The following is a 26,154-nucleotide window of genomic DNA, read 5'->3' as shown; positions in this document are numbered from 1 at the left end:
TTATCAAACCAAGTGGTATGAGATTATTGGAATATGTTTTACAATAAAAAAATATTTCAGTATTTTATAATTATATGAATATTAACTGTAATTTATCATTCTAAATTACAAAATGTAAAAATATTTTTTTCAAATCCAATTTCAAAGTCCTGCACAATTTTTTTTCAGTGTATAGAAGGTAATTCACTACCATTGATATGCCATAATTCATGCACATAAAATAAATGATACGGACATATCAGGTAACAAATCATGTAAGAGCACAAATATCCACTGAAAAACTGTTGAATACAGTTTGCACGGCACATTTGTCTATATCCATTTCATCAGCATTAGATTAATTACTGCTGGCAGGATTGCTATATAATGTTCATAAACATCTTTTTTTAAAAACTCAATTCTGTTTACAGCCTGCTTTTTATCTGTGGTCATAGTGGCACATTTAATTGTGAGAATAGCACTGACCTTTGCAAATTACACTCAATATTGTGCTATATCAGTGAAGATAGGGCCTGATTAAACTGGATTGCAGGTGGTTATTGAATAGGTGATAACAACTACGACAGATAAAATGGCTCAGAATAGTCAAATGAGTTCTGAGAAAAGCTCCAGCATCATTTGTTTACATATGCCACTTGTTCGATATTTTGTATCTAATGCACATGAAATTCATATGTTTGTAACTGTGGCTTAGGTTATCTGTTTGAGGCCACTTTATATGATGTTGTCTCTTTTCTGCAAAGTCTCTTTCTCTCTGTTGGGTTCCTGCTCTCTGTTTGTGACTTATTATTCTGTTAGAAGAGTGTGAATGGGCCCTTTTTTCAACCCCGTCAGAGTGCTCAGTGCATCCTATCAGAGTCATGTTTGTCCTCTTTTCAGTCGACCACAATCCGTCGTTTATCTGCGCTGGCCCTCTTCCGGGCCGTGGTGCTTGCATGCTGAGCGCCCGCAGGATTAGAACAAGACACAACTGTGCACATTCTCCCCCACTGTCTCCAACAACAAACTCCACAATGCCCCAGTTGGGCACATGATGTGTACAGTGCACTTTCATAAAAAAATGATTAAATTTTTTAAATTTCAAGCTGTGCTTTATAGCTACATTTATAAGGGCAGTCTGTTTTTCACTGGTGGGGAATAAGTAACGTGTATTATTTTATGTCTTTTAACTGTCATTTTAGATGAAGTCTCTTCTGCAAAAAACTTCAAAATAGTGCTAATCTACAGTACAACCAGCCAGTCATTACCACAAAATAGAGCCCGCCGCCAAGCTATGTATGCAAATGTACCAAATGAAATCAGAATTCTGCTAAATGTGGGTTATAAAACCTGTTGCGCTACATGGCATCAAAACGCTGCATGTATGACACAGCAGTCTGTATTAGTGGTAGCTAAATCATCACACAGCACTCACAATCACTGAAGTGTGCTTCCATTAGAGCTGATGAGGGCTTCGGCACACTGATGGGCCAATTGAGCTCCTCACTTGCTAGATGCACAAGCAAAGAGGAGTCTAGTCACGTCTGTTAATCATAAGCTCTACAGCCCATCCAGGTGTGCCTCTGGTTCCCCTGGGAGAAAGAGACTGATGAGGGATCATTTGCCTCTAGCTGCACCATTGATGAAGTGTCCATTCATAAAGGGATGTAACCCAGGGGTTAATAACCTGGGCTGGTAACTGAAAATATGTAGGTTCAAACCCTGAAAGAAACTTAATCACAGGTTACTTCAGCAAGATCTTCACTTTAAGTTAAAATTCAGATGCTCCTATGGTGACTTTGTGTTATTAAACTGGCCCCAATAATGTGGTACATATTCTATTCTATTCTATTCTATTCTATTCTATTCTATTCTATTCTATTCTATTCTATTCTATTCTACATTACATGTTTAAGTCCATCTCTAAAACCTTGTAAGCTGCCTCCGTAGACAGCATTTTAGGCAGCATAGAAATACAGTATTAAGACAAATAGAGATTACATTACATTTATTAAGTCTGTTCCAAATCTAGTGAGCATTCTAGATGCATTCTAGAATTTTTAGGCAGCATAGGCATGCAGTTGTAGGAGATTCTTATCTGTTCTATTCTAATCTACAGATTTAAACTCTATTCCAAAACCGAGGGAGCTGCCTACCTAATGACTGCATAATTATGATGCATTCTTTTGGTCGAAATCTAAGGGACAATAAAACTACAAACTATAAAGCATTCAAGATTTAACCCATTTAATCCAAAGCTAAAATATTTAACTCAATATTTGTGTCTGCTTTGTAGTCTATGCATATTAGTAGGGTTTGGGTTAGTTAGCTTAGCAAAATGGTAGTTGGAATGATTTGATTCCAGTAGAGTTTGCAACAACCCCCTATTAAGCATTAAAATACAGAGCATTTAGAATGTTTGAATGTTATGAGCACTTAAATTGTTCCATTTTGGTTAAGATGCTGTCTTAGAAGGTACAGTAGGTGTCTATGCAGTGGGGACAGAAAATCCTCTTGATGCTTTATCAGATATGTTCACACCCACACCCCCACACACACATACACACACACACACACGTTTGTTTTTGTGAAAAGTGGGGACATCCCATAGGCGTAATGGTTTTTATACTGTACAAACTGTATATTCTATCACCCTACACCAACCCTACACCTAACCCTACCCCTTACAGGAAACTTTGTTCATTTTTACTTTCTCAAAAAAAAACTCATTCTGTATGATTTATTAGCGTTTTGAAAAATGGGGACATGGGTTATGTCCTCATAAGTCACCCTCTCCTTGTAATAGCTGTGTCATACCTATGTCATTATACAAAGTTGTGTCCTGATATGTCACAAACACACACACACACACACACACACACACACACACACACAAGGACATAAACACAACCACTGTAATACAGCTGAGCTAAAGACTACATGACCTTATTCTTAAGTGTGTGCTTTCACATTCAGGTTGCTTGGGAAAGAGTAACAAAATATAAACCTGTCGCAACTGAGCAAATATCAAACAGACAAATAACCTGCTAAATGACCACAAAAAGTCCCTTTTCTTTATCTTCTTTATCTGTTTTTGACAGGTTCACTAGGTTGTATGTATCTGGGACAGTTTATCAGTGTTGAAGCCCAACTGTGATTAACTGTCTATCTATCTGTCTGTCTGTCTGTCTGTGTGTCTATCTTTTACTACAGATCCTGCAGTAGTTGTGTAAAATTATGAAAACAATTTTATTTAGTTGTAGAAAAATTATGCACACTCAATTATGCAAGATCATGTCACTGAGCTAAAAGAAGTTCAGGGTGCATTTTGCGTTCATGTTTGTATTAAATGTCTCCATAGCTTTTGTCTATTTTAATGACAGACATTGCTGCAAAAAACGAATGTGGTAGAAGACATCAGTCTTTTAGAAGAGATTATATCAGCCTCTGATGAGAGAGTGAGATACTCAAAGTTGTCAAAATGCCTCTTGATGTGAAATGTGGGGCTGAATTCACACAGTACAGAGGACTCATACAGCCACCGACCGGCTAGTTCTCCCTCACAACTGTTGTGAAATTAAAATTGAAAATTAAAGGCAACTTGCTGCCACTGGAACGGATGGTTAGAGAGGGTCATGACATCATGATGTGTCCTTTTCTGCTTTTCATCAACCTTTCAAGTGTTCGTGGGTGTGTACTTGTGAGAAACAGAGAGTTTATATTAAGAATTCTTTAATTGGCAGTGTGATCAAATGTGTGTGTGTGTGTGTGAACTAAAAGTGCAGCCCACACACACTCATCAGTGACCCTGTTCTGTGTGTCTTCTGTTGAAATCTTCCCGTAGGCTCTCAAACCCCTGTGGTCATAACATATTCTGCATTTTCTCTTTAATAGCAATTCAGGAGTAGAAGATAATTTCATGCCCCAGCTGGATGTTGAGAACCCCTTTGGCGATTAAACTGTATCACCACTGATGAAATGGTGACAAGCTAAATGATGCAGATTGAATATTTCATGCCCTCAGCCCCTTGAGTTTTGAGTTTGTCATGCTAATGATGCTAATATCATGTAGTTCTTCTTCTGTGATACGAACAAACCCAGCGTGAAGCACAAGCTTCATAACTCTTCTTACCTTTTCTTGAATACTTCTCTTGAATATTTAGTTCATGTCTTGCTCTCTTTTCATTTCCTTTGAAAAAAATAATTCACTCCAAAGTGATTTTTTTTTTAGCTTTCTTTCTTCCATGCAACACAAAAGAATGTTTTTAAGAGTGTTTTTGTTGTTCTTTTTTGTGTAATTTTAATGTGTGTTGTGAAGGGGATGTTTTGACTTTTTTTTTTTTTTTGTAGAAATGAATATATTTTTATATATGTTTTATGAAACTCCTGTTATACAGGTTCGAGTACCGAGGTAGATGATGACAGAAATGTTATTTTGGTTGAACTATTCTGTTAATTTCCAGTGATTTCTTCTGGTGTTGCTTGTTTAAGGATCATTTAAGGATAAGAGGTGTTGTAACACCCTGCAGTCGGTTTGATTTGTGCTTTAAGGCATGTCATTTTGTAATGAATTGCAGCCCCCTCCCCCTTTGCCGAGTGTGTTCCTGTTGCCTTTTTTTAGCATCAGGAACTCTATATTTGATAATGTTGTTGTTATTGCGGTGCTCCTGTTCTTGCAGCTTTGCCTCTGTTGTCATGGAGACGAGAGTTGTTTTGAAGTGAGTGAAGGTGTGTGTGTCGAGTGTGTGTGTGTGTTTATGTGTGAGATGGAGGGCGAGCAAGAGGAATGTTGATAGAAGTGTTGCTCTACACATCAAAGTTGTTCAACACCTCAGTCTGTATCTTTACCTGGATGAATAAACTGCTTACGGCAGTCAGTAATGTAACCAGCCATCAAAACAGGCTACGTTTTCATGTGAATTATTGGTGCACTTTCAAATTCACATCCAAACTAGTGTGATGACTTTCTCACTATAAAAGTGAAGCTTCTAAATGGATCAACCAAATTATTACATTTTATAGATTCATTTTGTGATTCCAGAGCTTCCAAGATTCTGATTCTATATGTTCTTGTAGTTAATTAGGTTAGATTTTCATTAATATATTTTAATAATATAAGTTTGCCCTTTTAATGAGAACCACTGCATTACTGCAATATGAAAATTTGCAATGCATATGCATTGACTGTATTGTATTCCTGAATGTGCTGAATGCCCCACTGGAAGGTGAAACAGTCACATTAGTGGCATTTACTGCCCTGCAGTCCCAGAGCCCACTGAATAATTATCATAATTACCATCCATTAATTAGCTCACAATTTCTCACTCTGCACTCGCTCACTGAATAATAGGCAAATGTAATCAAGGTAGTATTAATGAGCTAACACACAGCCACACACGTGCACGTGTATGTAAGTAAAGCAGGTGTGCATCCTGTTCCTCTTCTCTGATCTTCACCTCGGGGAAAAATGCACAGGGTGAGTCTGTGACAGTGTGTGTGTATGTGTGAGACTGCTGTATAACATTATTAGAGGAGACAGTGGGTGTGTTTGACAAACAGGCTTATTTTGTTTTTGTAATTTAACTACAGTCAGCCATGACAGACTCATTAGGAGTTCATGGTGTGAGACTGCAAGTGTGTGTATGTGAGTAACAGGTTCATTAGCAGCGGTTCCTGACACAAGGTGTGTTTGACAAGAAAATGAAAACTGCCTGAATTTGCAGATTCGGCCAAAACTGTGGCAGATGTGCATAGTCAAATACAAACATTAGCTTAACTGTATTTTTCACCTCTTTTCCGACAGAAAATGGTAATTAAGTGCTGCAGAGTTTTTGAAAAGTCATTCAGATGACATTGAAAAACACTATTGTAATATCGAGTAAGGTTTCTGAACTGAACAAAGTATACATGAAATCGAAAACAAGTCAAATATCTGCTTGGTATAATAATAACAGCATTTATATTTTCAGTAATCGCTGGGATCGGATATATAGACAATGCTGAATAGGAATCACACACAAGTTCTTAATATCAAATGAAGATCCATCAGTGTGTCCTTCTTGCCAGAGTCCAGTATCTCTTAAACATATTTTATTAAACTGTGCTGGTGTAAGCGCTCTAAGGGAATTATATTACTCTTAAACACATTTTTAACAGAGTCAACCTTGAATCGGTTATAACTAAAGCAAACCGAGAAAGGTTTTAAATTTATTTTTTAAATATTATTTCAACATCAAATAGCTAAGGAAGCTGGCATGGTGTTAAAACACCAGCCAATCAACAGTAAGCTAACACTACTACTACTACTACTACTACTACTACTAGTAATAATATTAGCAATAATAATATTAAATTATAATAATCAAGGTCACCTTGCATAAAATGACCAATTACAGACAGAGGAATCAAACCAAGAGAACAATACAAAATAAATACATAGTTAGAAATATAAGCAGAGGCAAATATAAAACAAAGCAAAGAAGAAATTATGTATAATAGTATGTTAAGAAACTTAGACTTAATATTATATCCATGTGACAAGAGGGGCAGGGCCGAGAGCCATGGGAACGGAACGGGGCCGGTGGAGTAAATGCTAATACGCCACAGTCTTCCGCGAGGATCTCCTTCCGGAGCACTTACTCCACCGGCCTCAATTCTGTTCCAACGGCTCTCGGCCCCGCCCCTCTCGTCACGATCAATTTTGTATATTAACACACAGGACATGTCCTTCCAAAAGATAATTTTTTCCCCCATATCCAAATATTTAACCACACATGTGAGAATAAAGGCAGAGTAAAGATCAAGAGCTAGTCTGAGAATTGTGTTGTGAACAGGTGATAGAAACAGCCATCAAGGAGGTGATGAAATATAATGTGGCCGGTGGCAATAAGAAGTTAAGCAGCAGTCATATTGTACATTATTAGACATAGACAGAAGAAGGAAACTTGATTTAAGTGTGGATGAAGCATGTATGTTAGATCTTTTGGTTTAAACTGATTTATGTATGAAAGGATTTTTTTTTTTTTTTTTTTGTATAGTATAGACCACAGTTATACAGTATCTGCTTTCACCCTCTTTTTGCTTCAATCTTGTTTGCTCTTTCTCCAAAACCATCTTTTGCAATTTCTCTCAGATTTTCCTTTCAGTATTTTTTTTTTTTCATCTGTGTTTTCAAGTGGTGCCAGGTTTCTGCAAAGTGCATGTGAAATTAAGTCACTTAAATCAGAGACTTTTTTCTCATGCAAATTAATTAATTTGGCATTTTGGACACCTGTGATGCAACAGGAAGTGAAGCTGATGCTTATGTAAGGCTTCCTGTGGTTATACAAGTGCTTGACTCTGCACATAGTCATCTCTTTTTGTTGTTTTCTCTCCCTGTCTCGCTCTGTCTCTCCCTCTCACTGAGCAATATGTATCGCACGTCCATTCCACCTCCTACTTACAGGCTTTTTCAAAACTTCCTTCTCTTCTGCAGACAAACTGTATTGCATAGTGCATTAGATTTTTGTCGGGATGTCTGCTGAGATTTTTAGTGAAGGCAAGCCTCTATTGTCTATCTACATCTAGCATGTGCACAGCAAAATGCTAACAACCAAACAGAACACCTTAGCAACTGTATAGCAACACCCTGACAACAAATCCACCTCATGTTTGCATTGTTGCTGTGAGTTTTGCATGGGCACCATGGGCAAAAAAAGGGTATTTCCGTTAAAGTCTTTGATGTAAATTAATTTCTGGCAAATAAAGAAATAAAAATAAATAAATAAATAAAAATAATTTTATTGAATTGCAAATTCTACATTATAATTTAGATAGAATTACCTAAGGGTCTGTTGCAGGAGACTATGTTATCTAGGCTAATAGAAAATAGGCTCATAAAAGTCTCCTCTTTAAGTGACTGATGCTAACATTACACTCTTTCCTGTCATAGCCAAAGCAACGGACCTCATTGTCCTCCTCCCAGGACGTCCAGAAACCCCTACAGAACCACAGCGGTGAGCCTTCAGAGGTCAGTTCGTCACTCGGCTACGCCAGCTTCAGCACCAGCCCCCCCGCCAGCCCCCCCATCAGCCCCGCCAACTGCTCCATCGGATCGGCCGAAGACTACGGCCTCACTGGTACGACTGTCATTTCTTTAGCATTTAATTCTCTCTTGGTCTAGAGGACAAGATTTCTCAAATATAATCCCCAACGACAAATAAAAAAAGGCACGATTTGAGAAAACTGCTGACATGCAGTAAGAACATGAAGGTATAAAAGTGTCTAGTGTCTGAGTGAACAAATAATGGTAGCTTTGGGACAGATTCGCAGGGATGCTGTTTCTATAGGCATTTCAGCTAATGAGGTCACACGCTAGATAAAACAACCCGACCCCGTTTACGTCTTTTAATCAGACATGTTAATTTCAGCAGGAGGCCTCTCTCTTGATTGGCTCAGAGTGCTTGGGCCAACAACAGAGTGATTCCCGCTGCTTTGAGCGACACTACTGTAAAAGTGTGACTAAATTACTCATCAAACCACCTTGTAATGGTTTGTATGGCATTTTAAAGTGCTGCTCAGCTACTCGCCACTGTATGAAACTGACAGCAGGCATCAGAGCATGTGGGAATGTCCTTGGTCTGAATTGTTGGTAAAAATACTGCATTCAGAGAGCAACGCAGGGAGGTTCTGCACAAGGCCTGGTGCAAGCGCACCATCTCAGCAGACGTCAGTGTTTTGGCACGGGTGGTTTCGCTGCCAAGGCCGCCACTTCCTGCCTGTCATTTCCTCAGCATCCACCTACAGCACTGCTGGCCGAGTGGGCAGCCGATGCTGTTTCCATGGCGATGTCATTCCTGGTACTGAGGTGGGGTAGTCATGGTGATGCTGGTGTACTTCACAGTCCGTTGGTTTCGACTAATGCTGTGCACATGCTTGTCTGGCATCCTGATCCCCTGACGCATGTGTTCAGAGAAAATGGGGATAAGTAGGGAGGAGGGAGAGAGAGATTCTAATTATAAGAGTTACTGCTTGTTCACTTTTGCCAAGTTTGCTGTTTTTAGTTTGGATACGGTTGCTAGCAGTGGGGGATGTTGCAATATCTACCTGCATTTTTTCACCCTTCTTTAATTTCCTCATTCAGTCAGGCAGCAACCAAAATAAACACCCACCTTTGTTGGTGAGTAAATAAAACAGTTATTTGTGAGTTGGACAGTAAAAATATACTAAAAGGCAACTTTTTCCATTAGTAAGATGGAAAAAGACTTATTTTTCCTACAGATGTGAAATAACTCTTATTAAAGGGGTCATATGATGCGATTTCAAATTTTCCTTTCTCTTTGGAGTGTTACAAGCTCTTGGTGAATAAAGAAGATCTGTGAAGTTGCAAAGACTAAAGTCTCAAATCCAAAGAGATATTCTTTCTAAAAGTTGAGACTCGTCTACGCCCCCCTAAAACAGATCATTCTAACATGCCCCCACATCTCTACGTCAGTATGTGGGAAGATTTGTATAATGCTGCCCAGATGTTCACGCAAAGAAAGAAGCCGTACCTTTTATTCTCATTGTAGTATTGTTGTTGCCGCCGCCATGTCGTATAGACGCTGTGTGTTTCACTGTGAAAACGAAACTACTTTGTTTGGCCTTCCAAAAGAGGAGGATATCCGCTTCGTCATGCCTAGAGCTGATCCGTGCTGGTTGCTGAGGAAATACATCAACTTTGCACTGTGGATCGCCGAATCGGCTTTCACCATGGACGAAACGGAATCCAGCCTGGGGTCGTCACATGTAGTTGCTGCAAGACCAAGGTACGCTCCTTCATAGAATCCGCTTGCCGCACTATTCTCAAGCCGCCTGCCTCTGCTCACTCAAGCCGGCCGCGGCTCACTCTAGGCCTCTGGTCTCTGCTCACATTCATATCACGGACAAGGCATCACAATACGTTAAGAGGCGTAACATTTCCGTCACACACTTGAGGTATTCGGCCAATCGCAGCACGCTGGATAGCTGGCCAATCACAGGACACCTCACTTTTCAGAGATATGAGCCTTGTGAAAATCAACGCATTTCAGAAGGCGGGGCATAGAGGAGAAACAATAATGTACAGTATGTGGAAAATAAGTTTTTTTAACCTTAAACCGCATAAACCGCTAGTGTTCCTGTAGCTCAAGTGGTAGAGCATTGCGTTAATGAGCGCAAGGTTGGGGGTTCGCTTCCCCGGGAACACATGATAGGTAAAAATTGATAGCCTGAATGCACTGTAAGTGGCTTTGGATAAAAGCGTCTGCTAAATGCATAAAAATTTTAATTTAAAAATAAACACATTTCATTACACCAAATACACAAAGTAATGTTCTTTTTAGCATCATCATATGACCCCTTTAAAGAAATTAATATGAGAAACAAAGTAATGATGTGTCTTGACGTTTTTGCGACAGTTTCACGCAAAGATGGAGTCTGACTCATCTCTGCAGTGAGTGACATAATTACTTGCACTATTTGCCACTAATATGCAAGGGAAAGTTAATTTAATAATTCATTTATTACAGGAATATATACAGTATATAGCTTATTGCATATTATATTGTAGAATTTACTAAATAAAGCACAAACTTTTTATGGCTGGTAGGAATTTTTTTCTTTTCTTTTTTCTCGTCTTTTATTGTTTTGCATAGGGCTTTTTATGGCTGGTAAAAAAGATTTATGGCTAACAGGTGTGGCAAAAAGTTCATTTTGAATTTTTCTGTCGGGCTAAGCTGTCAAACTTTTCTACCATTTATTAAACTCAGTCACTTGTATAGATCCCAACGGGTGTCATTACCTTCATCTGTGTCGCTTCTGAAATCCTCCCCACCTGTGCATGTGTGACAAGAGGACCTGGCAACCCTTTAACCAAAGCCTCATTTGGCCTGTGAGTTACAGGACTCTCCCTGGCCACATTATCCACCATTCTCTCTCTACAATACAAGCGATCTCTTAAGGAAGGCAAACGGTGATAGATAGCGAAGGAAATATCGCTGCAGCATACAAAACCATTTTGGCACTACAGGGGAGTTTATATCTCTTTTTGCAGGGTCTCCACTGTGAAAAGGGCCTTTTCATCTCAGTCACTCTCCAGTCTAACAGGGGGCTTTTCAGATGGAGGGGTCCTCTACTCTTCTCTTTGATGCTGGCTCCCTGACGGTCTGCCCTAATAAATGTGTCCTGTGTCCCACCGTTGCAGGACTTTGTAATGGTGGCGTTTCATGGGGGTTTTTGAGCTTGTTTCATCTGGTGGCATGAAGTTCTGAGGTTCTTTGCCTTATTCCCCGCAACAGAAGCAGATTTTTGGGTTATCAACATTGAGATCTCGCGCTACGTTCACTTGATAGTACTTTAATTTAATTCTGCTGGCATACGAAGACAAAAAAGGGCCATCACTGAAATCGCATGTTAGCATCTCCTCTGGGAGGCCAAAGACATGAATTCGAAGCGCTGTTCTGATTGAAGCCACAGATCAGAGTCAAAATCACAGTAAAGGCATTGAAGTCCTCTCTCTGCAGCTCCAGGAATAGATCTCACATTTTCATGCTTTCGTTCACCCCATCTTCTTTTTTTTCTCATCTTCCTCCTCCTCCTCCTCCTCCTCCTCCTAACTATTTATTAGCTTTATAAGGTCCATTGTATTGTTGCCTTGGCAACTAGAGTTGAGTGAGCACATTGTAGTTTCTTTGATGCCGTGCCTTCATAGGTGATGAAATGAAGTTCTGTCGTTTCCCTACAGTAGGTGCGAGAGAGATGGAGAGATAGACAGAGGCATGATGAGAGTGTGGAGAAGACAAGTTCTCATCGCTTTGGGTTACCAAAGGTGGTGTATTTTTATCCAGCTGCGCTTGGTGCAAACTCTATTGATGTGGTGTTTTGTAACCGTGGAGAGAGATGAGTGAGATTGCAGCGCTGCGATGCACATAGGCCTTTCAGCTTTGAGAAAGAGTCAAGTTGTTTTCTTTTTGGTCCCATGCATGAAAACCTGCATCCTTAACCCCCACCCATTCGAAAAGTCAAGCAGCGATTTCATCAGTGATGGTAGAATTAAATATTTTAATATTTGCTTTGTTGTTCATACTTAATATTTGATTTTCGTCGCAAGCTTCTCATATAACATTGGAAATCATAATCATGATGAGATGATTGGAATAAGCTTGTTTTATTGGAATACAGTTGATGCATTTTGCAATTTTAAGACTGCTGCTTTCTTTTTAGCTTACTGTACTGAATGAATAAGTACAAACTACTAAAGTAAATTATTTACAACTTATGATACAGTAACAATTACAGTAGCTTCCATGATGATTCTTTAAATGAATGGCCCGACTCTGAAAGAAGGCTCAAAGAAAATACTGGGTTTCCCACTGGCAATTACAACAATGTGGTGGCGTTCTTGTGCATTCAACCAGTAAATACGGCCATTCTGACTTCACTTAATGGCAGCATCAGTCCAGTTTGTGGGCATCTTGGTAACGCCCTTGAGCAGCTATTTCCAGACAAGAAAGCACTGTTCTTATTTACTTGAATGGAGAAATAATTAAATTTCTTAAACTGTTGGCAAAACTTACAATTCAATCATTTGAGTGTGTTTTTTTGAAATATATATTTAAAAATTTGAATAAGAATTTATAATCATAAAAATTATTATTAGAAAAATTTGATGAAATATATATTTTTTGAAATGATAATTCGTGAATTTAAGGTTGTTTTATTTATATTTTTGTGTTTGTGTTTGTTTTTTGTATATTTTATTGAATTTATTTGATGTTTTTTTGTTTTATTTTAATCAGTAGTGTCAGTAAAGGCTTTTACATTGTTACCAAAAATTGCCCAATAAATGCTCTTCTGGTGACTGGTCCACCAGTCTAGAACAAAAAGACTAGATGTTGTCTGTATAAATTGATTGTCTCTCTTAATTGAAAGGTCTTCTTCTGTACTGCCTCGTGTAGAGTTCTTCAAATGTCCAAGAACTATAAACTGACCTGATGCTGGTCACTGTATTAATGGAGTGATTTGGTGTGTGCCCATGCACTCATGCAGGCATTATTGTGTGCTCTACTTCTCTTTATGACTCAGTGTGCTATCGGGGCTCTGTGGCATAATTAAACACCATCATTCTATTAAAGAGAGTTTGATTAGAGGATCTGTGTGTGTGAATGTGTTCCCTGTAGTGCAGCCACCCACAGGGACTCAGAGATCAGAGTCCTGTGTGTTGAATGGTTATATAAAAAAATCATGTTTTTATTGTCCACCCATAAACACACACACACGGATATATGTGCAGTTACAACTGTATAAGCACACACACGCACACGTATCTTCTGAACAGTTCTGGTTTCTAATGTAACAAATTGAACATCACTCTTCTGACAGCATGCAGACCCCACAGCACTTGTCGATGCTGGTTGCCGTGGAGATGAGCAGTTTGAGACAAATGGGAAAGCTACAGTGAATTCAATATTTCATAATTGTTTATGATCCCTATGGGCATATAGGGAAGATATATGGTAATTCTGTATAAGAAAGGGTATATTGAATAGTATATTGTGCCGGTGCTGCCCATGAGAACTGAGAGACTGACAGACTCATAGACTTGCACTGGACTGATTTGAATCCATGTGCATGTAGATGTCAGACAGCAGACCCTTTAAAATGTTCTGTGATTGACAGGTCTGATATTGTTCTGTGGCTTTTAATATCTTCCAGTGAGTCAAAGATGAACACCACAGAAAATGAAACAAGATTGTAGCAGACGTGATGCTGAACCCTTGCCTGCAAACATAACCTAACATACCCCTGCTGATGTAGCGCTCACACGCTCATGCACGCCCTGCTTTATGACTATCTTTAGGCTACACAAGTTCAGTTTTTGTGCTAATTTATGTTAATGTCACTACAATTTTTTTTTGGGGCTCTTGGAATTTTATGCTAAATATTTAGTTTAGATGTTTGATAAAGCATGAATCACTGTTACTTTTGCTCATACTTGAATACTTGTGTTTAAGATATGAATAGACCTCAAATTGTAAGTACACTTCAGTACGTTGAGCAAAGAAATGTTTTTTTTCATAGTGATAGGTTTTGTGGTTGGTTACGATACGGTTGCTATTGTGTTTTTGGTGGTTTTTAGCACAATGCTATCCGGTTGCTTTTGTTTGGGGTCGGTACATTTTTTTAATGTGTTTGAAAGTAGTCTCACAATTGTATTATTACAATGTAAAAATTTCTATATATTTTAAAATGTACAGTAACTTATTCCTATGATGGCAAAGCTGAATTTTCAGCAGCCGTTACTCCAGTCTTCAGTGTCACATGATCCTTCAGAAATCATTCTATTATGCTGATTTGTTGTGCACAAGAAGCATTTATTATTATCAGTGTTGAAAATAGCTTAATATTTTTGTGGAAACTGATAAATTTTTTCAGGTTCTTTGATGAATAGAATGCTCAAAAGAACAGTATTTGGATGAAATAGATCTTTTTGTGACATTATGTCTTCACTGACATTTTTGATTAATGTAATGCATCCTCGCTGAATAATAAAAATGATAATATAATAATTTAAGTTATGTCCCTTGAAATAGTTAGAAAAATCGTAGATTTCTGTATCATAACTGCAGACCCTAAGTATTGCAATAGTAATATTGATGTTAGCAAGCACTAAGAAGATTTTTCTCTGCACTATTAGAATATTACAGTTGTATATTTATTTATTTATTAAATGTAAAAAGCACTGGTACAGATACATTTTTCTTTTCCTCTCTCTGGGAGCTGCTGTAGGTCTGGCAGGATCTCTGGCCCTATTTTTGGCAGGAAATTGGTGCAGTTCAATACGGCGCAGTAAACATTTGTTAACAAGCGATTAAACATGTGGCCTTTAATCCACTGGAAAAGACACCCATCAGCTCAGAGTGTGCGTTTGTGTGAGCGGCTCAGCCCATCCAGCTCTTTTTCTACTGTTCTCCACCATCACTTCCTCCTGCGTCAACAACCCCACCCTGATTTTGAATCTCAGACTAATCTTAATAGACAGATAGCTTCAACACACAGTGAGCCACGAGTTCACATTTGTCAGCTCACAAATACATACGTGCAGAATACTTATCTTTCAGTTTCTCTCCAAAGCTGTGACATGACAAGACATGACAGTGTGGTCAAGTATGTGCACAGATGAGCAAGTGTGAGTGTGTGCACAGAAACACATTACTGGAATGTTGTGTGATGCAACAGTGGCCCTATCAGATCTTTGAGAATGAAAAGCTACATGTAAACGAATGTGTGCGAGTGTGACCTCAGAGGTGGGAGCCTCATTCCTCACAAGATCTTTCTCCTGGAAAGTCCTGCTGGCTGTCCTGCTAAGGTAAGAACGAGTGCGATAGAGGTTTTGAAGAAGGAGGTAGGTGCTGTAGCTTTATTGCAGCATGTGATATTTTTAACCATAGCCGATGTTTCTCCATGGAAATGTTTAATGGAGGGAGGGGAGATTCACAACTTTTTAAAGAACATCCACTCTTTTTAATTTAACTCCTGTTGGGCTTCAGATTCGCTCTTCACTGTGGGCCCAGCATGCACTGCAGCTCCTGTTATATCACTCACTCTTGCTGATGTTCTCTTCCCTGCTGTTTACTGCATGTTCTGGAGGAGCTCTTCGCACTAGTGAGTCAGAAATACAGCAGCATAAGCCCATCATCTTGATAAGACCCCTGAAAGCTGCTCTTACACCTCAGCGGTCTAGTCACCTGAATCAAATCAAAATTCAGTCCTCATTTACTTGGGTTTCAGTATGGTGAGTGGCAAATAAGATGATATTTAGTCATTTATGATATTTAAATGATTATAGTAGTTTTATGATTAAAGCTCTATATACTATATATAGCACTGATACTTATATGAACAAGGGTTACATAATGTTCATATTTTTAAACCTGAGAAGTTGCTTTTTGCACCTGTTCTCTGCTCATTTTGTTGAGTGCATGGCCTGTCAGTCCATCAAATTGATCAGGATGGATTTGTTTTTATCAGGGCATGAACTCTGTGCCACTGTTTTCGCCTCAAAGCTCGAGTTTCTCATATATGTGTCTTTATAAATTACTACAAGTAACCCTGCAAGCAATCTAATTACGTGGGAAGAGTTCAGACGCTGTGCTGTGGGATAAATTTCCTCCCACTGACCCCGGATCAGCCTTTTGTACCCTGCGTGAGCTTTTGATGCACTCTCTGCTGTGCTCAGATAAGACTTGAGCACTTGTGCTGAGAACTCTCTGATTCTTTGGCCTGTGGGTCAGTTCAGATGGCGCCACAGTCAATCTGCAGTAGATCACTTTCTTTGTGTCTGTCTGACGTCTTTCTTTCTCTGTTTCCTCTATCCCTTCTGAAGGCCAAGAGCTTTGAGTCCATGTTTTTCAGGAAGCCACTGTGCTGTTTCCATGACTACCCGGATGTCACCTGTTGCAGTTGCAGCTATAGATCTGGAAAAAGCGACAGATATTAGAAATTTATAGAGGGGGACACACTAAAAAATAAATGCTATTCCACTGTTTTTTTTGTTTGTTTTTTTCAATCTCAGATCTCAAAGCATTTCAGACATTTTCCAGACATTACTGTGCAGATTCGTTTTCTCAGAAAGCGTTAAAACCCACACACACAAAACGATCTCTTTCCCCTGATATCTCTCGTAGTTTGGTGACACATCTCTCTCAGTGATGGCAAAGATCTCAGAGCACTCATGCCTTTATATTGCCCATAAATTGTGCATTTTATTTGATCTGTTTCCCAGAAACTGAAGTGAACTTTCCATTATGGCTGTGTAGGTGTGCTGAGTGGTTTCTATACTGTAGATGGTTATCCACTTCTGCCTTGCTGTGAGTCTGGGGAACACACTCATTTTTTCTTTAACGTGCAACTTCACTGTATGTTTTTATTTAGTTGTTGTTTTTTTTAATTTGAAGTCTTTAATTTGATGTTAAATGAATCAAATACTATCTGTTTTTAAACTATTTACACTGATATTAGACCTATTTCAGTATCAGTGTTATGATACTGTTAGCATCAATTTTTTTTTTTTTTTTGGCGCGCTGATTTGCATCTTTATTATGTGGTTAAGAGGGCACATGGAAGTTTTCAGTGTCTGTAGATAGACAGATAGAATCAACCTACCTTGTTTTTTCTTTTGATCCTTTTCAGTGTGAGTTTTTCCTGCAGCGTGTTTGTATTTGGCTTCTTGCAGTTGACGGTCAAGGCCTCTCTGTGTTTTGTATGCCAACCGCTGTTTTGTCTGAGATGGCAGTGACCTTTCCTACTGTTGTGATAGCTTGTGCTGTTTCTGCCTCTCTCTCAATGGATGAACTCATCATGGCGTTTAACTTACGGTCCTTTCGCTCTAGATGATCAAAACTGACACGGGCCTTTTTGTACAACATTATCCTCTCTCTTCAAGGTCATAAGCAAATCTGGGACTTTGTTTTAATGATTTGTTTCAGTCAGCATTTCCTCACCTTCATGTCGCTCCAAATCTGTATGACTTTCTTTCTTCCATGGGACATAAAAGAAGATATTTTTAAAATGTACTAGTCACTCTTTTCCATGCTATTATGGAACTGGAGCTTTCACACTTCAAAGATGAAACATCCTGAAAGTGACCATAAAAGTTTAGAAAACATGAAGGTGAGTGAATGATTTTTTATTTATTTATTTTTTTGGTGAACTCTCCTTTTTAACTCATTTTGTTTGTGTGTGAGATTTTCTCAATCTCTTAGTGTCGCAACCTGTTTTGCTCTCCCTCAGCCTGCAGGAGTGTAATTTGATCTTTATCAGTTGAAAATGCTGTTTACACGAGCTGGAACACAGCACTAACGCTGGGAAAGGACATTATGGGGGAGCATTGAGCTGTGATGTCTCCCTCTGAGTGTTATAGATACTGATATCCTGTTTCTCTCCATCCACTAAATCTGACTGCTGGAGTCCAATCCAGTGTACACATCAAAAACCTGCATAGCATTGCATGTCTTCCGCCGTCCACACCCGTATTTATCAGACAGGATGCTGCCTTTTCACTTGATATACCAGATATGAGAGGCGATGTAGTACATGGGAACATCGTGCTGTGATTTAAATTACATGCCATGAGTGTGTTGCTTTATGGGCGCATGCTTTAAAAAGGTTTAAAACACTCATTCAGAGCCTGTTTTGAGGATGTGTGGAGTTGAGTTGAGATGAGACTAGAAATGCTTTTTGAGAGCTGTTTTAGTTATTAATCAAAGCTGAATTTGCTCATTCTCCATTTAGTCTTGTTTATTTGTGCTGTGAGCTTTATGCAAGATCAACGCTTTTTCTGTTGCAAAATAAAAATAGCAGCTTTCTCTGCGTCCCTTTCAGATTCCTCATTTCCGGTGGTTATTTTGGCCTGTAGTTGATTATTCTGCGTTATGTGCACAGAGATAAAAGGCAACTCGTGTGACTGTCTGGAAAGGATCAAAGTTGGATGTACCAATATGTGTGTGTGTGTGTGTGTGTGTGTGTGTGTGTGTGTGTGTGTGTGTGTGTGTGTGTGTGTGTGTGTGTGTGTGTGTGTGTGTACATGCAGTTCTTTAGTTGAAGACACCAAAAGTCTGTTTATTTGACCAGATTTTACTTGCATTTATTATTATTATTACAACTATGGTTAGACCTGTGGAATTTTCATCTGCAGAAGAAGCATCTTGCCATTCATGTAATTCTACACTTCCCCTGACCATTGCATGGTCATTTTAGCATATTTTGGTTAATTTGAAAACACTTTTGAATATCAGCTAGAGAATTAAATAAATAATACTACATTGTGTAAATCCAAATTATTTAAATCGAAATGCCACAATCAGCACAGAAAATGTGGTAAAAGTGTGCTAATTAGCATGACATTTTACTATTTCTCATACTTAAAGGTTAGGGTATTCACAGACTATGTGTTGAATTCAGGTGCATAACATGTCTTGCGTATTTTGTGCTACAGACATAAATGATACCTCAAGTTGTGCAACTTAAGGGTAATTGTGCTATTACTTTTAAATATTTACAGTTTCATTTACAGTTTTTGCCTGATGGACAATAAAGCCTAAATTCCATTGATTTGATGTTGATGTTAAAGGAGAGGTCAGAGTTTTTTTCAGAGACTAGATTGTTATTGTTATAACATGATAGCATCATGTGTTGGCATCCACCAAAAAAGACATTTGCATCAAGGTGGTGACTGTTCCACTTGCAAGGACCATTCCTATTTTCTTCTGAAAAAAATAAAATAAAATAAATCTAGCAATTATTGTTATTCATTTACATTTTTAAAAACAAAAACAACCTCTAAAACATCATATGCTCATGACTGTACAGAATAAATTCCTTTTTTCTTAGAAGCACCTACATCTTGATAAATGCTGATGCCCTAACTGAAATTTCAACATCAGAGCCTAGTAATAAATACAGACACTGCTCATCTTTATCAAGACCTGAATAAACCCAGTGACCTCTGTGAAGTGAGATCTGTCCTCGGTGACACTACAAATCACACGCTGCCTGAGGACAGATGCTTTTAAGAGCTCTTTAGTGAAATGGTCTTGGGCTTCTTTACATGGGGCAGTGCAAGAGACAGTTCTCTTCAGACAAGAGGAGGACAAGAAAGGGGTCTCTCTCACCCCAGTGAACAGATTGGCTTGCCCCCAGCCTCAGGCGTTCATTTGGTGCTTGTCTCAACACAGCTAGTCGACCGAATGACATATACATAAATAAATACAAAACACTACTTCAAGTAATCCAGTGTCTGGAGTACAGAGCGAGGACACATTTGTATCTTTTTTTAGTGTAAAGGGGACACTGTCCAGGCAGTCAAAGAGACTGTGTTCCTTCTGGGTTTTTATACCGTTATTGATGTGTGTTCTTTGTTTTTTATGTGAAAGGAAAGAAAGAATGTGAGAGAGAACGTATGAAGCCTTGAGAATCTGATTTTACTGATTCCTACACTTTTTTTCCTCCTTGTAGACGAGGCGGTGCACCAGAAGGAGTGCATAGAGCAAGACGACCGAAGAAACAGCCACGTTCCCGAGCAGTTCGCTGGCCTCCTTCACGGCTCGTCTCCTGCCTGCGAATCCCCTGACAACCCTTACCAACTCTACGGCAAAGTGCGAAAGTTCAGCGTTCCTGAGCCTCCGCTCCGGCACGGGAATTTCCTCAGAGCACCCGAGTACTCGCCCCATTTCCCTCGCACAGGCAGCGAGGCATCTGCCCTAAAGACCCAGAAAGAAGCCAAACCGCAGATAGTCTACAGGACAATTTTTCACACCAAGGTCAACCAGGGCCCATTTACACTCACCGAATCGGGCGACAAGGCCACCGGTGTGCATGTGAGGAACGGGGGGGTCCGGAGCAAAAGCAAGGGTGGCTCTAGCCCAGCAAGCAGCAATTCCGGCTACGAGGAAAGAGCCTGCACTCTCGGGAGGATGAGGTCCATGCCCAAAAACGTTTTGGATCTTCAGCTGTCCAGAAATTTCTCCAAATCAGACTCGAACCTGGTGGCCGTGTCTCCCATCGAGGAAGAGCAGTGGAGTTCTAGGGGGCAAAACGGCTCCGGTAAAAGCAGCCCCAACAGACTAGAGAGAACACCCTCCTTTACGGCAGAGTGGGAAGAGGTAATAACATTTTAATTACCAGCTAATTGCGGAATCATTTCCACTTAATTAATTCACTTAACTTGAAGTAACCAAGCTGACTGGCTTAAAAGGTTTTCTTTCGGTGCTCGGCGTATGTTTTTGATGTGTGATGCAAAATCATGCCCTTTCGCCAGAAAGCCTAAATTATTCAACAATGTTGTCATGGCAGCTAAATGATTTTGAATGTGTTTCTTTAATATATTATGCGTAATGATAGGCCCGGGACACTATTTTCTCTTCTGTTTTGCACTGACAGTGATCTGTTTTTCACTAGGGCAGCTTTTATCCAGGGTAATGTAGCATATACAAAGTCAAGTAATCAGTCAATTAATGGAGGAAGTGCCTTTGAATAATGACTTCCTAATTATACTGAGTGAACTGATAAATCAAAAACAAAAAAATGTCTAGGTCATAATTAAAATAATAAATAAGAAGGTATTGTTTGCAAAAAAGAAAAAGTAAAGATTTATTTTCATGACAATTAATCCCCATTTAAACCTTAAGAGTTTGATTGTCACTAGATTTAATATCATAAAATAATTGTGATAAATTGCCTTCCCAAAATTCCCATTTCTACCCCAGCTTTTAGCAAAACATTAAGTGGTTTTGGGGCACAGTTACTGATATTTAAGAAGAACTAAAAGTGGGCTTGTGGGAAAAGAGCAATGAGGGAGAAGTCTGTGGGGAAATGCCATAGAATAAGGACATAAAAATAGAGATGAGTGCCTTTCGTTATGCAAAAACACAATTTATCTCTCTCTCTCTCTTTTCCTCTCCACAGATTGACAAGATTATGAGCTCCATAGGTGCTGGAATTGGCACAGAGTTGGAGGGGATTACTGAGGATCATTCAGGTTTGTGTGTGTGTGTGTGTGTGTGTGTGTGTGTGTGGTGTTGCTGTATATAGTCAGTCATCCCACTACATTTAACATAGATCCATAACTATAGGGAGCTCATGGCATGATATGAATGTTAACTAACGGCTGTGAAGTGTGCAGCGCTGTGAGACAGGAGGGCTTTCTTCAGTAGTGTCAAAGACCCACTCATAGACAGGGAGCTTTTTGAGATGTAACCATGGCTATCGTGAGCTCTCCTCTTGTCACTGTGCTCTTCCTGTAGTCATAATGAGAGCAGGGGGACAGGAAGACCTCTAAGCACTGATCTTGGGACAGTTTTTTTGTTCGCAGTGGGAGAGAAAGGAACATCTCATTGACCGGAGATCAGTGTACTAAGATTCTGACAGCAATGATAAATAGTGAATATAGTGAAAATCAAACACTAGAGCTAATAATGAGGACATTAACACTGTCTCCAGTGGCCTCTCCTCTTACCTCCTCTTATCTCACATCCAGTCCTTTTCCCTCTTCTCTCGCCTCCTCTTCCCTCTCCTTCTGCCTCTTCTCTTGTCTCTCCTATACCTTTTTCTCTCCTTCTTTCATCTCTCCTCTTTTTTTCCTCTCTCCTCGTTTTGTCTCCTGTTGCATCCTCTCATTCTCTCCCCTCTCATTTTGCCTCTGCTCCTCTTTCCTCTTCTGTCATTCTCTCATCTGCTGCCCCGCCCCCCCTTTTGGCTCTCCTTTCACCTTCTGTCCTCTCTCCTCCTCTCTTTTTGCCTATCCTCTTGCCTCCTCTATTCTCCTTTGATCTCTTGTTGCCTCTTCTAATGCTTTCTTCTCTTCTACTCTACTTTTGCCTACTTTGCATTTGTCTCTTTTCCTGCCTTCTCTCCCCTTTTTTGCCTCTCATCTCCTGTCATTCTTTCTTGTCACCTCTTCTTATATCCACTCCTCTCTTTTGCCTCTTCTTTCACCTTCTGTCCTCTTCTCTTTCTCGTTGCTCTCATATCCTGTTGCCTCACTTCTTGCCTCCTCTCCTCTCTTCAGCTTTGTCAACTTCGTCATCTCCTCTCCTCTCTGTTCATCTCTTTTCTAATCCCATTCTCTCTTTTGCCTCTCCTCTCACCTCCTGTCCTCTCTTTTCTCACCCCACTTCTGCTGTCGCCTCCTCTCCAGTAATTCTCTCATCACTTTTTGCCTCTCCTCTCAGTTCATTTCTTTTCGCCTCTTCTGTCACCTCCTGTCCCCTCTCCTGTGGGTTCTGTTCTTTTCTTTTGTTGCGTCTTCTGTTTTTATTTTTTTGACTTATTTGACTTTCTTTTTTTGTCCCTTCCACTTTTTGCCTCTCCTCGAACACACCCCCCATTCTCTCCTCTCATTTGTGTCATCTGATTTCCGCTTGCCTCCTTTCCTTTTGCTTTATCTCTTACCTCCTGTCCTCTCCTCTTGCCCCCTCTCATTTTACCTTCTCCCCTTTCATCTCTCCACTCCTCCCACCTCCTCTCCTGTTCTTGCACATCTCCTCTCACCTCTTGCCTATCACTTTCATCCCTTCCTATTGACTCCTCACCGTTTCGTTCACCGCCTCCACTTTACCTCTCCTTTCTCCCCCTCTCTTTATTTTCCCCTCACCACATCTATTGTCACCTTTCATCTTGCATCTTATTCTTTTGTCTCCGCTCACCTTTACTCTGCTCTCACCTCCTCTGCTTCCTTTACTACTTCTTTCGTCTCCTCTCTTCTTGTCTCGTCTCCTTTCCTCGCCTCTCCTATACTTTTTCCTCTCCTCTCCTCTCCTCTCCTCTCCTCTCCTCTCCTCTCCTCTCCTCTCCTCTGCAGTGGTCCCTCATTTTTCTTGTCCAACAAAAAAAGCCCATTTGGGTTACCATTCCACCAGTGCTCACAGACGCCCACGGAGTGTGTGTGTGTACGTGTAGGAGGGAGCAACAGCAGCTTCTGCACTCAGACAAAGAGGCTGGGGTTGATCTGATGGCTATTATCGGCAATGTGAGGTACAGCTAGTGGAAAGAAGGGAGGGAGAAAGAGAGACCGAGAGGGAGGGAGCGAGAGCGCACAGTGGCACAGGATGCAGAGGCATACAAATGAGTGTGGGAGTGCTGGAGAAACACAATTCTACCAAGCAAGCTGCATGCTGTCATTCCTATCCTCTTTTGCAAAAGCACACTCGCTCGCTCGCTCGCTCCCTCCCGCACGCGCAAACGCGCCGCACACACATGCCTGCACTCTCCACACGTTGAGACACAGGTTGAGCAGCAAAGCGGCTGAAGCGGTGGTTGGTAATCGTGCATCTCTCTCGCCTCTATTGTGGATGTAATCTGGAGCCCTCAGCATGTCTACTTCCACAGCCGGCGTATTTCTCCACCAGCACGGACCCTAACGCTCACTCTCCAGAGAGGACCCTCTTCTAATTTGCTCTCTCTTTCTGTTTTCCTCGCCTTTTCAATTGTTTTCTAAACAATACTTTCTTCTTTTCTTTGAAATCACTTTTCCACCTCCTTTTTCTCGCTCTTTCTATCTCTCCCGTTTCCACTCGCGCTCTCCATCGCTTGTTGAGCATGGCGGGTTCGTTTGACAGTCACTTTGCACGGAACATGATGTGGCAGTGCCAGCTCTCGCAGCCGGACTGTCGCTGCTACCGGGTGGATGGCTACTCACTTCTCAAACGCCTCCCTCTGCACCCCTTGATAGGCCCCCGCTGCCCCGTCCAGTCCGTGGGACAGTGGCTGGACAACATCGGTCTTGTGCAGTACGAAAACCACCTGCTGTCTAACGGCTTCGACAACGTTCAGTTTATGGTGAGTGTCTCCTTCACACTTCCATCTCTGTCTTTCCCTACAGCCAGTTTTCTGAGCATGTCTTTTTTCATTAGTCATCAGTTGCTTGTTGTGGGTGGCGTGGGTTTGCATGTGTGCTTGAGTGTTTGTTGTTGTCTGTTTGTCCTCAGGTGAGCTGCGAGATCTGCTGTGCTTGAGTTCTCAGTATCTTAATTTTCTGGTCTCCTGTTACATCACGCTATGATATTTACTTGAATATTGCGATGTTTCACATGTGAATCTACAGTATTGCCTGGCCTGTATGTGTCCTGTCTGTACTCCCATATCAGCACTTTGGGAACTTTGGAAAGCAAAGAGATTTAGTTAATTATACATATTTGATCTAACATTTCTAGTTTAGAAGATTTTAGAAGTTTTAGTAACTGGATGTTCTGTAACAGAGCCAAATTATAGGAAAATAGAAACTGGACAAAAATATATTATAGAAATAAAGAATATATGATACGAATTTAAATGTATATGTTTTTAAAATTAAATAGAATATGTGTATGATTACCTTATGTTGTTATAAATATTATCTTTAGTGCTGTATTGTGCAGTGCTGCATGGTTACTCATTGATGCATTCTATTCCAACACGTGGTCAACGTCACTCCTCTGACAATGCAGAAAACATGTCCACCGTGGGCGTGTTCAGATGCATGAATGCATTTGCCTTGTGTTGGTGTAGGTTTGGTGGAGAAATTGTTAAGGCAATCCATCTTCAACTACCAAAACAATCATGGTTGTTTAGGAGCTGCGCCTGTAGAGATGAAGGGGCAAGTTGGAGGATGTTGTTTCAGAGGAAGAGTTGATCAATGCTGCCTGCACATTTATGATTGCCAATAAATCCTTCTGCAGAGAGAGATCACAGTTTTGGTTGAAATGTAGCTCAGAGAGCAGAATGGACCAATTGTAAAAATCATACTAGTCTTAAACCAATAAACTACATGTTTATTAGTTTAAAGGAAATCTAGTTAAGCTAGTTAAGAAACCATGTTGTTGATCAGCTTATGCTGTTTTCTGCAGGGTGGTGCAATGATGAACTGAAAGTGCACTAAAAAAGTCATCATGAGTGACCAATTAACTCACTTTCTAACACTTAATTAGCATGTTCCCCGTGCACACTCAGTGGTCAGTGTTAAACAAACAGTACACTTCAAAAATACTTCTCTTAATCACTATTTTAGTCTTGTTTTATAGTAGAAATGTCTAAATGTGCTTAAACCCACATAAATTTACTTGAGAGTCAAATTTGCATTATTTATTGTTGATATTAAGGCTTGTTTTTAGATAATATATCCTGAATATTTTATACTCCATTGAAAATTTGTTTTACTGTAAGTGTAAATCTAACAAATTTTAGTGAAGAAAAATTGGCCAGAGCCAATTGTTTTTTGCTGTGTACAATATTTATAAAGTCCTATGTGAACTTTATATTATTAATATACTTTTAAGACCACTCATTTCTCCCTGCAAGCTTCTAGAACAATGTCTTTGAGTAGGTACAGTGAGTCAATGCAGTCTGTTTTGTTCTCTTGCGTTGTGTGTATCTCTACACTTTTAGACTAATTTATTCGTTGCAGACTGTGGCTCTACCAAAAGAAATGATTTCACGACTACTTCTCCTTTGCTAAAAGGATCTGTTGCTTTTCATAAGGACGTATTCATTCTAAATGACTGTCATAGTGCGGATATCAGTTACTAAAACAGGTGATGTTTACAGGTGAGCCACAGACTCATGGGAACTGTAGTGCACATGCAGCCATAAACTGCACTGAGCTGATGGATAATGGAGTTGTGAAAAAATCATATACATTATGTGACT

At 39.9% G+C, this 26,154-nt stretch overlaps 1 protein-coding gene across 11 annotated transcripts in view; it reads left to right on the top strand.

Annotated features, from left to right (window-relative positions):
* LOC109107154 (ankyrin repeat and sterile alpha motif domain-containing protein 1B-like) overlaps positions 1 to 26,154 on the top strand; it is a 137,592-nt gene that overhangs the window by 67,094 nt on the left and 44,344 nt on the right. For 9 of the 11 annotated variants that reach the window (XM_042740971.1, XM_042740990.1, XM_042740964.1 and 6 more), the window contains 4 exons: positions 7,910 to 8,096; positions 19,990 to 20,636; positions 21,439 to 21,511; positions 24,203 to 24,309. In XM_042740971.1, the coding sequence (XP_042596905.1) occupies positions 7,910 to 8,096; positions 19,990 to 20,636; positions 21,439 to 21,511; positions 24,203 to 24,309 (1,014 nt within the window). Of the gene's footprint in view, positions 1 to 7,909; positions 8,097 to 19,989; positions 20,637 to 21,438; positions 21,512 to 23,423; positions 24,310 to 26,154 lie in introns of those variants that run through there. The other 2 variants (XM_042741025.1, XM_042741028.1) reach the window with 2 other exon arrangements.

The sequence above is a fragment of the Cyprinus carpio genome, chromosome A4, assembly GCF_018340385.1.
Source record: "Cyprinus carpio isolate SPL01 chromosome A4, ASM1834038v1, whole genome shotgun sequence".
NCBI classification, from domain to species: domain Eukaryota; kingdom Metazoa; phylum Chordata; class Actinopteri; order Cypriniformes; family Cyprinidae; genus Cyprinus; species Cyprinus carpio.
Note: the sequence above shows the minus strand (reverse complement) of the source record. Positions and strands in the feature narration are given on the sequence as shown.